Genomic DNA, 17,583 nt, shown 5'->3' on the forward strand with positions numbered 1-17,583 from the left:
TTGTATTATTGGAATACGGATCTTTGGTGTACTGTTTGTTCGTGTATTTTTGGAATACGGATCTTTGGTGTACTGTTTGTTCTTATATTATTGGAATACGGATCTTTGGTGTACTGTTTGTTCTTGTATTATTTGAATTCGGATCTTTGGTGTACTGTTTGTTCTTGTATTATTGGAATACGGATCTTTGGTGTACTGTTTGTTCTAGTATTATTGGAATACGGATCTTTGGTGTACTGTTTGTTCTTGTATTATTGGAATACGGATCTTTGGTGTACTGTTTGTTCTTGCATTATTGGAATACGGATCTTTGGTGTACTGTTTGTTCTTGCATTATTGGAATACGGATCTTTGGTGTACTGTTTGTTCTTATATTATTGGAATACGGATCTTTGGTGTACTGTTTGTTCTTGTATTATTGGAATACGGATCTTTGGTGTACTGTTTGTAGTTGCACTTGTGTATTATGAAGCTTTGGTATACTGTTTGTGGTGAAACTAGTGTATTATGGAGCTTTGATACTGTTTGTTGTTGCATTATTGGAATACGGATTTTTGGTGTACTGTTTGTTGTTGAATTAGTGTATGATGAAGCTTTAGTGCTCTGTGTGTGGTTGCATTATTAGAATACGGATTTTTGGTGTTCTGTTTGTGGTTGCAGTTGTGTGTTATGAAGCTTTGGTGTAGTGTTTGAATAGGGGAGTGGTTTGGAGCCCACAAACATGTTTAATCCCGCCAAATTCTGTATTATCTTGTTCCAAGTAAAGAGCCTGTTATTCAGTGATTATTTTTATATGCTATATATCATATTTGGTTTTTGTTAATTATTCTGCACACACATTTTGGACGTCTTCTCGTTTGACTTAATTTGTATTTGTCAACATCATTATCAAGTATCAATGTTACATTTTATCTTGTGAAGAAAAACAACGAGTTTACCAAATTTTGCCATCTCGGGGTCTTCTGTACATATGTAACTTATTATACAATATGGGTTTTGTACATTGTTGAAGGCTTTTTTATTTGTTAACTTATACATCCATACCCTTATTAAGTTTTGTGTTGGATTTTGAACTTGTCGCATAAGATACCATGTCAAATTGCCTTACTTTTATATTTTGTAGGTTTGCGTCTTTACTGATATAAACAATATAATGGACTTTTAATAAAGTATAACCACTAATCTACCCTAATATACTTGATAATAATTTCTACATTACGCCATGTGTATATGTTTCGATTATCATGTACATTTGTAATTAGATTTTATTTTTAGCTGTTTAATTTTATTTAATCACGTTTATCCTATTACCATTTCCATTTCCTTTAAATTATCATTATTCATCTAAAATATAATTTGATAATGACCGGATTGTGTCAGCCATTAATACATCCAGGATTTACGCCTACTAATTGGTGTACATTAACCTGCTTCAGAAAATTCCATTTAGAGGTCATTTCAAATTTGAAGGTCATAACGACTTGAACGCGCTTTTTTGCCACGTATTCTTATGATAATTTATGACAAAACAATAATAAAATATAAAAAAAGAGCATGGCACCAATTTCGGACGTTGTGACGACACGGCTCTACTTTTAGACACTACTATTTAGTTTTCAAAGAGAAAAACCGAATAACTTTCACCACCAACTTTTATTTTCTATGACCAAACGATACTTTTTTGATCCATCTATACTATCGAACTCAGAAACAGCGGTTACGTCCTCTTTATACTACGTAGACTGGTTCTCTGTCCTTTATCTGTTTGGCTTTGATACCCGTATGTTGCAAGGGAGAGTATCAGCCTATATACTACGCTACGTTGAATTTAGCGAAGGAACGTCACCACTGTTTCGGAGTTTGAATGGCTATACATTTAGAAGTCATTGTGGTAGTGACTAGACTCATGTTTCCGGCAAAAATATCACAAACTCGGAACAAAGTTATTGAACTTCGTCAAAGTATAAATATTTATCCTCTCAGCTTTTCCAATTTCCCGATCTAAATGCACTAACCCGGAATATCCTTACCTTGTATTAGTATGCTTAAACATTTTTCAACCCGTTTTCAAACATGATATATTCCAGTTTACGGTTAAACAATGAAGAAAAGCGTGCATGGTTAAATACAAATAATAATGTTCACCTTTACAAACACAATTCCATTTTGTTATTCTAGTTATGGTTAGATAATACATAAAATAACACTCTGACCATTCCAAACATAATCCCATTTTAATAATTTATTGTCCTCGTCAATAACACAAATCTATTTCATTTTTAGAAGTAAACCTGTGATTGTGAAAATAAAACGTCACAAAAAGAGATTACGTCACTTTTTGTAGACTTGATCCATTCATGTGACACACTGTTTATACTTCATTTGCGGTACGTGTCCTGGTGTGATGCCGTAAATTCACGGGAGGTGTCCGTTGTAAATCTGCGGTTAACATGTTTTAATGTACTAATTATATTATTTATCTCTGTGCGAAGTGTTCTTAAGTTTGTTTGTACTGTATTCCAGTCTCATTTTTAGCGGTATTTTCAATATTGCCATATAAGCGAGAGGTCTGGCTAGCCATAAAATCAGTATATTGGGGTTTGTTTTTGTTGTTTCGTTGTTTTCCTCTTATATATAAAAAAGAAGATGTGTTATGAATGTCAATGAGATAACTCTCCACAAGAGACCAAATGACACAGAAATTAACAATTATAGGTCACCGTACGGCCTTCAACAATGAGCAAAGCCCACACCTCATAGTCAGCTATACATAAAAGGCCCCGAAATGAAAATGTAAAACAATTTAAACGAGAAAACTTACAGCCTTATTTATATAAAAAATGAACGAAAAACAAATATTTAACACATAATCAAACGACAACCACTGAATTACAGGCTCCTGACTTGGGACAGACACATACATACATGTCGCGGAGTTAGATATGTTAGCTGGAGCCCAATCCTCCCCTAGAGTTGATTTATAAAAAAGAGGATGTGGTATTACTGCCAATGAGACAACTCTCCACAAGAGCCCAAATGACACAGAAATTAACAACTATAGGTCACCGTACGGCCTTTAACAATGAGCAAAGCCCATATCTCATAGTTATCTATAAAAGGCATCGAATTGACAAATGTAAAACAATTCAAACGAGAAAACTAACAGCCTAATGTAACAAATCAGCAAACGACAACCACTGAGTTAAAGGCTTCTGACATGGGACTGGCACATACATACATACATTGTTCCCTCGGTTTAAGTTTGTAACACAGATTTGTTTTAGCCTAATCGATTTATGACTTGAACTGCGGTATACTACTGTTGACTTTATGTATCGTTTATGCTGCTTAATGTTTCTGTCTATTAATTATAAATGTCTAGATAAAAGAAAAAAAAAATTATAATTTATCAATTGTTTTATTTTTAGCCATATCGATCATGTTTTTGTCGGCAGGCGGGTCATCGAGCCCCTTTTTAAAAACAGGTTCCCCGATGATGATTGTGGGGAAACCGAATTGATTTTGGTCAGTAGGATATTTGTAAAAGTAAACGGATGACAGAAGACGGCGGATGACGAGAGGTACCAAGTTATTGTCTAAGCTCACATGACCCGAAAAAATCATTTATAGTTGTCAAGAAAGTCAAAACATAAAATATTGACAAACAAAAATTGGTAAAATTCGTCTTTTTAAGGCAATAACTCCTATGAGAAATCGTCTGATAGTTTCGAACTAGAAAGACCTTATGTAAATCTCATCATGCCGAGCACTTCTGCGCCTGACAGATTTACTCCGTTCATAGCAGTTTTCAAGATGATAAAACACACTAGCATTTTACCTATATGTTCATTATTTAGCAAATTTTTGTCAGTCATGTTGATTGGCAAGCGGGGTCATCAAACACATTTGTTGAACTAGATACCACAATGACCCAGTAGTTTCAGAGCAGTTTTTTTTTTAAAAGTTAACGACAAAGTACGACGGACGTCTAATTGTGAACAAAAGCACACTTGGTGTTAAAGGTCATGTGAGCTAAAATCTGTTGAAAAAGGTTTAATTAATCAGATCGGTACACAGCAGAAAAAGATATTGAAAAAAACACAGACCGGACGTGACAGGAAATGTATACATTCCTCACAACTATACACTGTAAAAATAGTGCTTAGAATTTAAACGTGCAAGACTTATGTGCTTAGGAAAGTGTTTAATTTCTAAGCATTAAAAATTAAACATGTTTGGCTCTCAGCACTTCGCACTGAACATGTTATGGACCTCAGCACTTCGCCATAAACATGTTGTTATGCTAAACATGTTTAGGTACATCGTCAAGTATATGAAGCTAAACGTGTTTAAGTTCTTAGCACTTTCAATATTTAGACACTTTCCTAAACACGTTTAGAATTACAACACATTTACATAGGCCGAAGATGGCATGCAGACCACGTGCTAATTTTTGAGCGGAAAGAAGAAACAAAGAACCTGAAATCAATGGCCACGCTGTTTACTTCTGACCATAACTGACCGTAACTTAACTGTTTCAGAAAGGTAAGGAGTTATAATTATACTGATTTTTATTTTGTACTGCCAATTTTAAATGAATATTGATAGTTATAAGTATATGTACAAGTAAACTACCGTATAGTCAATGCAGGAGAAGAAAAAGGGGGTTCCCCCACGAAACAAGTGCTTGTAAACTATCTTGTGTAAAGATAAGAGTTGTTTAATGTTCTATAACGCAAGCTATATAAGGCATGAAGATGTTATTGTTACAGATCAGCTAAATTATCTATAGTAAAGGATCCTACAAATTAATGTAAGATACAGTCACAGAAAATAATTATATTCATAAGTACGTCTGAGTCAGCGACAACCCTACAACAGATGTATCCATCGGATCGCCATCAATGATGGTGATACATGGCTGTGTACATAATGTATTTTCTGTGACTGTATCTTACATTAATTTGTAGGATCCTTTACTATAGATAATTTAGCTGATCTGTAACAATAACATCTTCATGCCTTATATATCATGTACTGTAGTACGCCGCTAGATTAACTGACGTGGAAAGGTAACATATGGCCACCGAAAGCTCTTTTATTTGAGAGCCCAGGTGGTCGTGTGGTCTAGCGGGACGGCTGCAGTGCAGGCGATTCGGTGTCACGATATCACAGTAGCATGGGTTCGAATCCCGGCGAGGGAAGAACCAAAAATTTGCGAAAGCAAATTTACAGATCTAACATTGTTGGGTTGATGTTTAGACGAGTTATATAATCTTGGAAAGGAGTTTGTGAGGAAAATTTTTATTTGGTACTTCTCGGCAGATTATAATGGAACATGAAGGGAAGCGGAATCTGCCGAGTGCATCATTCGCAAAACCAGTGTCATATCGAGTTAATTGTTTTAGTAAGCACTTCCTAAATGCACAATCAACATTTGCTCAAAATAAATAAAAAGATGCTTGTTTTTCTTCAATAGTTACAAGCGGTGGTGCTTTCTTATATTTTTATTAATATGTATTGTTTTATTCTAGAGGAGAGAAGTGCAGAGGAAATCATTTGTCTTGACATGCCAAAAGAGAAGATAATGCACAGTAGCAACTATATTGCTAGGTAAGAATCCGAAGTGTATTTAATTTTAAAAAATGTCAATATATATTTGATCAAATGAATGATATTTAGCATGAAAAGAAGTTTTATATTAAAAATATCAATTGACACATCAGCACAGTATTATGTTTTTATAGCACGGTTTTGATGTTGTTATCTTGATCTTAAATCATGCATTTACTTGTTGGTGTATTAGTTCGTATACTTATTTTTTTTTAGATTAATTCTACTTATTTGCTTATCAATATTTTTCTATCTTTCAGGCCAGTGACCAGCAGTTGGGTACTAAGAAAGGAGAAGCTCTTATTGACTTGTAAAATGAAAACAGGACATTTTCAAATTGTTTAGATTGGTCAATATTATGTATATGTACGTTGATATGAATTTATGCTTTTATATTTGATTGTGTTCAATGATTAACTGGAAATAAACAATTACACAAATTCCTTTGTTTCATATGTTGTAATTTTTTTTAAATCCTAGAATTAGTATAATAATTTCATCAAAAGTTCTAGACTGTTTAATGAATATTTGAAATAAAGAAAAAATTCAATAGTCAAATGTCGACAATTGAATTAAAGAAAATACTCATTCAGATTGAAAAGGTGTTAGTCACAATCAATTTGATTTGGAAATTCCAGTTTCTTAGTTTGATGCGTTTTGCTCTTTTTGTGATGATATGAAAACATGTAGTTTTGAGAGCTATCATACATTTTACAGTCTAGCCTTCCGGAATATTAGTTTATTTGGGGTCTAATGAAGAAAAGGCGACTCGCACTAAAACGATAAATATGTTTCTTAACAACCCTTTATGGTCTAAACATGTTTACATTCAAAACACTTCACAACTAAACGTGTTTCCTGACAAAACACTTCAGAGCTAAACATGTTTCCAGATACAACACTTTACAACTAAACATGTTTACAGTCTAAGTACTTTTTAGCCAAACCTGTTTCTAGTCTAAGCACTTTACATCTAATCATGTTTACAGTCTAAGCACGTTAAAGCTTGACACGTTTAGGCTGTAAGCACATTACATATTAAACATGTTTAGATTTAAAAAATGTCAAAAAATCGGTTTCACAAATGTTTTTAGGAAAGTGTTTAGGCTCTAAACACAATTTTTAGAGTGTAATGACACGAAGTTATATCTGTAAGTGCTCAGCCATCCCCTAAGCTGAAACAGTGGTGTAACAATACAACATAAAAAACAAAATATAAAAATCAGTAAAAAAAGGCTACACTCATCGGACTGATACAAAGCAGTAAAATAAAACATCTGTTTAAATAAATTGTTCTTGTGTTGTGCTGTGTCATAACTGTCAAAAGATGGGAAGACAGTTCAGCGCCCCAACACATGTTTAACCCCGCTCAATTATGAATAAAATAGAAAAAAATAAATAATCTTTATTTCAAGAGGATAATCCCTTTGGTTTAAACTAATCTTTCAGAGAGTCCTCAAAATAATAAAAACATATTTATAAAGTACATAGAATAATATTATAGTGATAAATTATACATAGTATTCAATTGTTTATAGATATTAAAGAACATTTTTTAAAGATACAAGTGCATTAATAATCTTCATTTCAATTTGTTAACTGTTTCATATTTGAGAACCAAAATATGTATGTGCCTGTCCAAAATCAGGAACCACTAATTCAGTGGTTGTAAATTCTTGCTGTATGTCATAATTGTTAATTTTTAGATTGGTTTTCTGTACATTAATCAGACTGTTAGTTTTCTCGTATGTAGATATATAAACTTCAGGCGATGCTAGAATGTTGCTACATAGAAATAGAAAGTTCACAATTTGGAAGCTTAAATCATCTCTTTTGTCATAATGTTTTGTTTCATCAAACCATCAATGTCAATTTTAATATATAAGTCAAGATAACAAGCAGACTTAATTGTATCTGTGTGTATTACTTAAATATTAAATTTCAATCCTGGTATTTATGATGAGTTTATTTAAACACTAATGATTATGAATGTTTATTCAATTCGGCAAAGTCATTAGTGGTTAGACAGTTTATTTGCTAGGATTACTTTATTTTAATTATTGTCAAACAAGAGGTCCTAGAGGCACTATTAATATTAGTATATGTATCAGTTTGTACCCAAACAAAATCATTCACGTTCAAGTCGACAACCCCAACAAACGTAGCCGAATTGTGCGAGGTAGAGTCATAACTATGTGCCCTCCCTATTACGTTATCGTTTTTTAATATGGCAAAATATGAAGCTGGATATGCCCAAATCCAAGCAGACACAAGATAAAGTCCTTCTTCTTCACATTTAAACTTTCCAGTATTTTGAAAGGCCTGAAGATTATGTATGTTGTACGAAGTTGAAACATCATGAAATTTTAGTATGCTGCCACTTGCACGATTTCCAGTAGTATCCATACACGCCGTAAGACCAACTAAAACAAAACCACAAAAAAACAAATATTAATTAAACTAATCTACAAACAAAATAGATAAATAAATAACAAATAGATAAGTACTAAAAAAGATAGATACATATTTCAATTAATCAACAAATAATAATAGGACGATTGATACATGACTGAAGTTAGATAAAATATTTATTATATAAAGGACGTAAATAAATAAGAGCCACATGTTTCAACTGAAGTTTAAAAAAATGTCAAATATTAACATTGTAAACAGCTGCTCAATCCATATGAATATGATTATTGTTCACCTGTATGTATCTGTTTTTGACATAGACGTTTTTATCTGTTGTATTAAAACTAATGACGTTTTTCCAATTTTGCTTTCATTTATTTCAAACATATGCCACTTTTATTAAGCTTTCAAGCTTTTTCAAAGACACATAATCAAGAGCATTTTCACACTTTGGCTGTCAATCATGAAAAATTCATATGATCAACGTGTACAAAAAGCGGAAAATGAGAAGACAATTTTTTTAACAACAGGGAATACCATTGCTATATGTGACCGTATACAGTCCTTGTGATCAGAGGAGTGACCCCTTTTCAAAGAGAAAAAATGGAAAGCCTTACAATAAAATGTTAAAATGTCAATGTTCACTTTGAAGTCATGTGCACTATAGGCCAGATTTCCACAAAAGAGGTTGACTTCATCTGTGTATATGACATCAGTGAATACCTCTTAGAGTTACTCAGGACCAATCATGGTTGTATATCCAAAAATTAGGCTTGACAATGTGAACCATTCATATGAGAAAACTAAAGGCCTGATTGAACAATTAACGAGAAGTCCGTCTCGTCCGTCTGTCCCACTTCAGGTAAACGTTTTTGGTCGAGGTTGTTTTAGATGAAGCTGAGCATGTTTTATTTATTTTAATATATATGCAAGTGGTATGACCCCTTAAATAGTAAACATTTCAAAGAAAACAGTAAACATAATCAGGGACTTTCTATACTAACATAGAAATTCCCTGACAGAATACAGAGAGTCTCTATATATTAAAGTAGTATAATCGTAGTTTACATGTAGATAAACGCGAAAAATATTTGTCCTCTCTAAGGAAGTATAATGGTTGCGATTTTTGCGATCTAAACACCATGATATGGAGAACGCTCTACGATTGGTTGTACTTGTGTCACATGCTTTACTTTTTTTTTTTAATATAAATGCAATTGGTATAACCCCTTAAATAGTAAACATTTAAAAAAAAAACAGTGGACAAAATACAGAGAGTCTCTATACATTAAAGTAGTATAATTGTAGTTTACATGTAGGTAAACGCGAAAAATAATTGTCCTCTCTTAGGTATAATAGTTGTTGTTCTTGCGATCTAAACACCATGATATGGAGAACGCTCTGATTGGCTTATCTATTTTTCATTTTTTTATCTATCATACGATTGGTTGTATTTGTGCATGTTTCAAAAAGGAAGTCTTATCTATGACTAAAAGTCAGTCTGATGACGGAATCATATCCGGACTCCTTTTTGTCGTTTTCTCCCAAAATAACTCAATCTGAATAATCATAAGAATAGATGACAAATGCGAATATGCATGTTACCTATAGGACACAGAGGCATGATGATTGATTTATTGTGGAAGGAAGAGAAGCGACACCCAAAATGAGGTCTTCTCGTTTAATAGTATAGATAAGCTAAAAACTGCATTTTGCCTTTATGTTCTAGTTTCAGTCTTGACGACCATCTTGGTTAATGGACGGGGTCATTGGATACATTTTTGCAACTAGATACCATAAGGATGATTAAGGCACCAGGATTATAATTTAATACGCCAGACGCGCATTTTATCTGAATAAGACGCATCAGTGAAGCTCCGTTCAAAATAGTTATAAAGCCAAACAATACAAAGTTGTAGAACATTAAAGACCCGAAATTGAAAAAAGTTGTGCCAAATACTGCTATGGTAATTGATGCCTGGGCGAAGTGATGAGAAATAGCTCACTTGGTGCTTTTGTGTCAAGTGAGCTAAAAAGGAATATTCAACTACACTTTTATCTCTACGTAAGTTGTTGTATATTATAATTTAGATTTAATTGAAATTAATTACCTACCCTTTTTATTGGTCTTAACAATCTGTTGGTTGATGGCTGCAAGTGATTTGCTTGTATCATTTGCAATCTTCTGGACTTTCGCATTGGTTAGATTCGTTTGATTTAGCGCTAAATCATCAATTTCCTTGCGAATGTCCAGCAGTGACATATTACTTCTAAAATCTGCATTTTGGATTTTGTCATCGAGTTTATCAGCCTTCTTTCCTAAGTTTAGTGTTAGATTATATAAGGCTTGAAAATCTTGACGTCTCGCTTGCTCATTCACGGTCAACACATGCGTTTCGGATTGTAATAACTGCACTTGTTGCTTTAACTCAAATTCGTTTTTAATAGTTTGAACACTTTTAAGATTATCCAAGTCTGTTACTCTCCTTTCTAAACTTGATGTTTTGTTCCGTAAGAACAATAACTCGCTCTCCTGTGTCACATATTTGTCTTGCAAGTGAATATACTTATTTTGTAGCATGGTAAAATTATCTATCAGGTCACCATATTTGTCTTGTAGTTCGACTATTGTATCATTTTTGCTTATTTGTTGCTTAAATGATCCAAGAATTTGCTGAATCTGAGACGTCAGGAGGGTCAGTTTGTTGTCCATATCATGCCGTAATCCGTTCGTTTCCAGACGTGCTTGTTGGATACCGTTTTGCAATTCAGTTTTAGAATCGAAAAATTCGGACACTGTCAGGTATTGATCCTGCGTTGTTGGTTGGTTTCCAGACTGGATCTTATTGGTATCAAGGAGAAATCCGTAAACCAGAGAGAGAAACATTAAGAGTAATAAACTGCGCATGTTTGAAAAATCAGATGGGTGTTCCTGTATGTCTAAGAGTATGCAATTGTTTGGTTCTTGCTGTTCTAAAAAACAGAAACAAAATACTTCGAAAACAATAATTAAATCAAAAACAATGTTATTTACCGAAATAGCAGTAAGTAGAAGATTTATGGCATTAAAAAAAAATAAGTTCTCGATTTATTTTTCTGGGTTCTTAGTTGTATGTCAATTAGTTGCAAGGTAATTAAGAGCTAGAAATACAATACCGTTATCTCCATTATAATGAAATTGACAGAAATCAACGTCGAAACATCCATTGGTGATCTTGCATATGTCGTCTGCGCTTGTGCGTACTTTTTATAGCATCAATTGTGAATTGATGCCATGAAATTGGCGACGTTATGCAATAAAAATGAACGTTACAAACGGTGTTGCATTAAAATCAACGTTACTCGGGGGAATTAGGGAACCTATATTATTGATGACAAGCAAATTACAAAAAGACAATCAACAGTAAACAAAACACAACATAGTAACCCCAAGACAACACGAAGTTCATTTAAACTTGAGGGTCATCTTATGTGCCACAGAATGAAAAGCGCATCCCGCTTCACAGATGGCACTCTACATATGATCAAATAATAGCTTCTGAAAGACTGAAAAAGTAAACTAAAAGTGAGTGCTGACAAAATACAATATATAACAAATCCAAAAATTGCATTACATACTTATAGAGAAAAGAACTAGAGGCTCTTCAGAGCCTGTATCGCTTTCCTTGGTCTATGTGCATATTTAACAATGGACACAGATAAATTCATGACAAATTTTGTTTTAGTGACGGTGATGTGTTTGTGTAGATTATCGGGTTTTCTATACATTGATATCGTAAAATATTAGTCGCGAGCCACAATGTGAACCTTTTTGGCGAGTGAGCGTAGCGAACGAGCTAAAAAGTTTCACATTGTGTCGAGCGGCTATTATTTTACGATATCTTTACGTAGAAAACCCGATTATCTGTTTATCGTTCTATTATTGGTCTTTTTTTCCTTTCCCTAAGACAGTTTTACGCTTGGCAAAAGCAAGCTTGAAAACGTCTTCTCTCGCATTGTGACGTCGCTGATGATTTCTCATCTCACATTGTGACGTCGCTGATAATGCCTGGTCTCGTTTTGAACTCTTGAAACAAGAACTACTGAGAGACAAAGCAGGGTGATGTAGGCGTAGGGAAGGACGATAAGTACATCTCACTTAACTGAACATTCTTGTTGCCAGAATTATCTCTATTTATGATGAACATTGTCCAGTAATTACAGTGGAAAATATTTTCTAAAAATTTACAAAAATTTATGAAAATTGTTAAAAATTGACTATAAAGGACAATTACTCCTTAAGGGGTCAATTGAAAATTTTGGTCATGTTAACTTATTTATTGATCTTATTTTGCTGAACATTATTGCTGCTTACAGTTTATCTCTATCTATAATAATATTCAAGATAATAACAAAAACGGCAAATTGTCCTTAAAATTACTAATTCAGGGGCAGCAACCCAACAACAGGTAGTCTGATTGGTCTGAAAATTTCAGGGCAGATACATGTAGATCATGACCTGAAAAACAATCTTACCCCAATTCAGATTTGCTCTTAATTTTTTGGTTTCAGAGATAAAAGCCAAAACGTACATTTAACCCCTATGCACTATTTTTAGCCATGGCGGAAATCTTGGATTGTTGGCCGGGTCATCAGACACATTATTAAAACTAGATACCCTAATGATGAATGTGGCAAAGTTTGGTTAAATTTGGCCCAGTAGTTTCAGAGGAGAAGATTTTTTAAAACGATAACTAAAATTTTAGAAAAATGGTTAAAAATTGACTATTAAGGACAATTACTCCTTAAGTAAACCACTGACAATTTTGGTCATGTTGACTTTTTTGTAGATCTTACTTTGTTGAACATTATTGATGTAAACAGTTTATCTCTATCTATAATAATATTCAAGATAATAACCAAAAACTACAAAATTTCCTTAAAATTGCTAATTTGTGGGCAGCAACCCAACAACGGTTTGTTCAATTTGTCTAAAAATTTCAAGGCAGATAGACCTTGTCATGATAATTTTACTCCATGTCAGATTTGCTCTAAATGCTTTGGCCGGTTTCAGAGTTATAAGCCAAAATCTACATTTTACCCCTATGTTCTATTAATAGCCATGGCGGCCATCTTGGTTGTTTGAACGGGTCACGCCACAAATTTTTTAAACTAGATACCCCAATGATAATTGAGACCAAGTTTGGTAATTTGGCACAGTAGTTTCAGAGGAGAAGATTTTTGTAAAACTTTACGGACGACGGACGACGGACGACAGACGACGGACGCCAAGTGATGAGAAAAGCTCACTTAACCTTTCAGATCAGGCGAGCTAATAATATGAGAAAAACACTTATACAAAAAAAAGTATGAGGTTGGATGCATATGATACTTAATGGTTACTAACCTCGTTAATAGGTCGGTGTAGTATAGTTGCGTATCACTTGAAACTGATTACGTTTATATTACATATCATTTATCTAATAACATAATTTATCTTTTGCTACACGTTATTAATAACCCATTTTATCATATGTTTAGTAGTAAATACAGTAGTTTTGCATGTGTGATAAATAGCCTGCTGTTTAATCCATATCGCGCAACTTTGGTGCGCACCCTTTATCGCATACCCTTTATCACACCCCTACTTTTTTTTTTTACATACAGTCAGTTTTAGTCTTTTTTTCTGCTTAAGAAAAATTTTCCTCAAATTTTGTTTAATGGCGTCATTGTTTGATATGTGACGTCATGTACGTCGTTTTCATATTGTATGTGACGTCACGAACGTCAAGTTTTCACATTTTTTGGCACACTAAATGCAACTATAAAAAATACAAAAATAAACAAAATATTTTTAAAACAACAGCACGCAAATTGTAAGGTCACCAAGGTGCTTCGGATTAGTAATTGAGCAGTTCTTTTATGGCCTTTGAAACAAGACAAAAGTAGAACTGAAGGTAACCCAGTGTTATGGATCAGAAAACAGTTCATATAATACTCTTCTGTTAAAACATATGATAAAGCGTATAATACATGGCAAAATCCGTATCACATGCCGTATCACCCTCGACCAATATCATCCCTCGGGTCTAAAGGCCCTTGGGCTGATATTGATGTCTCGGGATGATACGACATATGATACCGATTTTGCCATGTATTATTCTCTATTTATCACATGATCATACACATGTGCCGCGGTCAGTTTTAGCTCATCACGTCTTAAACATTATTATAGATAGGGATAAAGTGTAAACAACAATTATGATCTACAAAGTAAGATCAACAAAATTGTGACCATATTTACTACCATATCCCTTCCGCATTTACTTCCTTATTCTTTTGCCAAAAAAAGAAAAGAGAGTAGACATGACATTTCTCTGTACAAAAATTGGTAATGAATTTAAAAGGAAAATAAATGTAGTGCCAAGCGTTAAAGGGTAAAACAATTTATATAGTGAATAAAGCTGAATTCAAACCTACCCTTTACATGATATGTCCTTATGTTTAGTAACAGTTTATCAAAATTTCTATAACTTGATAAATTGTGTCCAAAACTTTAGACGCCACACCGACTGTCCGTAAAAATATTATTGAGAAAGCGTAAGTGCATTTTTTTTCACTCATTGCCTTAATTTAAAATCACAGAATCGAATAATCAATGTTTTTTAATTCCTTGTCGTATATCCTGTCTATTTGTATGCCATTATCAACGCCGTGCATATAAAAGCCATCGTGTAAGTAAATATAAGTATTAAGATATTGCACATATAACTACTATGACACTAGCTATTGGGGTATTTTCGGAGTGTGCAAAGACGGAGGTTTCCGGAAACACACACACGCACTTGCTTCAAATGTGATTTTTGAAGTCTAGCGAAAAAGGATTATCGCAGTTCTAGGAAGTTACCACAGCTCTAAATACGTTGGTATTACTCATTTTCTGGAACAAAATATATAGCAACTAAAAGAAGATGAAGCCGAAAAAAAAATCTTTTTTATGAGCTTTTTCCATAGAGTTCTGAGCTAAAATATGTTTTACAGTGAAAAATATGGATAGGTATATTTGTATAAAGTACAGTAAATAGTACCAGGATTATAATTTAGTACGCCAGACGCGCGTTTCGTCTACATAAGACTCATCAGTGACGCTCATGTCAAAATATTTATAAAGCCAAACAAGTGAATAGTTGAAGAGCAATGAGGATCCAAAATTCCAAAAAGTTGTGCCAAATACGGCTAAGGTAATCTATGCCTGTGTTAAGAAAATCCTTAGTTTTTCAAAAAATTCAAAGTTTTGGAAACGGGAAATTTATAAAAATGACCACATTATTGATATTCATGTCAACACCGAAATGTTGACTACTGGGCTGGTGATACCCTCGGGACGAAATGTCCACCAGCAGTGGCATCGACCCAGTGGTGTTAATAGTTATCAAAGGTACCAAGATTATAATTAAGTACGCCAGACGCGCGTTTCGTCTACATAAGACTCATCAGTGACGCTCATATCAAAATATTTATACAGCCAAACAAGTAAATAGTTGAAGAGCAATGAGGATCCAAAATTCCAAAAAGTTGTGCAAAGTAAAATCCCAAAAATTTTGAACTCCGAGGAAAATTCAAAACGGAAAGTCCCTAATCACATGGCAAAATCATAAGCTCAAACACATCAAACGAATAGACAAGAACTGTCATATTCCTGACTTGGAACTGTCATTGAATTAACATATTGTACAGGTTGAGGAATAAGGTTTGGTAAAAAAAAAATAGTCAAAATATTTTCCTATGCGCTATATATTCGGTGCTATTTGAATAATGCAGAAAAAATATCTCGAGCACTAAACCTGGCCCTTGCAACCAATTTCGCTTAGTATTGCAACTCTAATATGCCAGCAATTTCATGCTGGTTTACGCAATATGATTTGGAGACAAAGCATTGATCGACAAACTAAAACTGGTATAAAGTGCATATATTCTCCTACTTGCCAGTGTGTTTTGTAATTTGTATATTGACAATAATTTTTGTTCATGCCCCTGACTATTAAATGGCCTGTTACGCAAAATAAGAATGGTTGTCCACATGAAAATTAAGGAACTATATATGATTTCTTAAGACTTTTTTTTATATACAATGAATACTACCTGTATTAAAGACTATTATACTGACGTTAGTATAATAGTCCAAGCCTGTGAATACAAAACATGCAGAGTGCTGGAAAATCTAATATAAAATAAAACAACCAAACGATACTGTATGTTATTTCCCCATCTCACCCACAGATAATTTCAAATATCATTTACGGTTTTGGTTAGAAAGAAATCCATTATAAGATGTACATGTGATATTTGTTCCAAAAACACGTGACGAAAGCACAAAGAAAGAGTTTCACACGTTTATTTACCATCAATGGGTCGATGCTGCTGCTGGTAGACTATTACGGCATGTCGATACTGTCCAGTAGACTGATCTTCAGAACTGGCTAAATTGAAATAATACATTTTAACTGTAAATTTGTAAATGAAAATATATTTACACAAGAACAAGTGTATCCTTCATCATATAAAAGGTTGCCCCTCTTAAGGTATGATGGTACCGTCCAGTAATCAGTACTTCAGAACTGACAAGAATGAAATGATACATTTTAACTGTAAATATGTAGATTAAAAATCATTCACAAGAACGTACAATTATATCCTTCATCTCAATCAAAATGTTGCCCCCCTGCTCTATAATTCTAGCTAGAACACTGGTAGATTTTTCCGACTTTTTTATCATTTGAACTAGCTTTAAAAGTCGCTTTAGTATTTAGTATTTAGTAATGCACCCAAAAAGGTAATGAGATAATAGTTGTAGATGGGATGCACAACGTACTTTCTAACAAAAGAAACAATACCTGTTTTTTTGTAGGACCTCTGATGAATTAATGCATAAAACCTAAATTGAAACTCCACACGCCTTTTCACATTCACACATGTACTAGAAATTGTGTTATGATTTTTCAATAGGTATCTCAGATTTTTTTTTGAACTGTAGACCATTTTTCTACCTTGGACTGAGTAGATCGGGGGTATGTTAATATGTCAACTAGACTTTTCCAGTCTAGTAGTAGCACCTTTAATGAGAATATTTTAATATGTCTTTGCAGAATAACACAGAAATGATCGATCAAAAAGGGTACACAAGTTTACTTTAGTGTTGTGCAATGAGTTTGGTATAACACAGTCTCTATAAGTGCACTTGCAAATATTGTTTTGCTCTTGGAGGGCTACAGAAAAACTTTTTTCAAGGCAACAGTCCGGTTTTCTATTTTCAGTAGCATTTAAGCCTAGTATACTACAAGAAGATGCCACTGCTGGTGGACGTTTCGTCCCCGAGGGTATCACCAGCACAGTAGTCAACATTTCGGTGTTGACATGAATATCAGTATTAAATGTGATCATTTCTACAAATTTCCTGTTTACAAAATTTTGAATTTTTCAAAATCTAATGATTTTCTTATCCCAGGCATAGATTACCTTAGCCGTATTTAGCACAACGCTTTGGAAATTTTGGACCCTCAATGCTCTTCAACTTTTAAA

At 33.6% G+C, this 17,583-nt stretch overlaps 1 protein-coding gene and 1 long non-coding RNA gene across 2 annotated transcripts; one reads left to right on the plus strand and one right to left on the minus strand.

The window, feature by feature from the left end:
- Window positions 1-4,429: 4,429 nt before the first annotated feature.
- Window positions 4,430-6,007, plus strand: LOC134693811 (uncharacterized). Its single transcript, XR_010102482.1, has 3 exons — window positions 4,430-4,545; window positions 5,535-5,613; window positions 5,874-6,007. It is a non-coding gene; the product is annotated as an uncharacterized LOC134693811 (long non-coding RNA).
- A 4,125-nt stretch (window positions 6,008-10,132) lies between these two features.
- Window positions 10,133-13,730, minus strand: LOC134692478 (uncharacterized). Its single transcript, XM_063552931.1, has 2 exons — window positions 13,670-13,730; window positions 10,133-10,998 (listed from the first exon to the last, which is right to left on the minus strand). Exon 2 carries the CDS (start codon window positions 10,931-10,933, stop codon window positions 10,133-10,135), a length of 801 nt encoding a protein of 266 aa, XP_063409001.1. The 5' UTR covers window positions 10,934-10,998; window positions 13,670-13,730.
- Between the last annotated feature and the right edge of the window lie 3,853 nt (window positions 13,731-17,583).

The sequence above is a fragment of the Mytilus trossulus genome, chromosome 12, assembly GCF_036588685.1.
Source record: "Mytilus trossulus isolate FHL-02 chromosome 12, PNRI_Mtr1.1.1.hap1, whole genome shotgun sequence".
Classification (NCBI taxonomy): Eukaryota; Metazoa; Mollusca; class Bivalvia; order Mytilida; family Mytilidae; genus Mytilus; species Mytilus trossulus.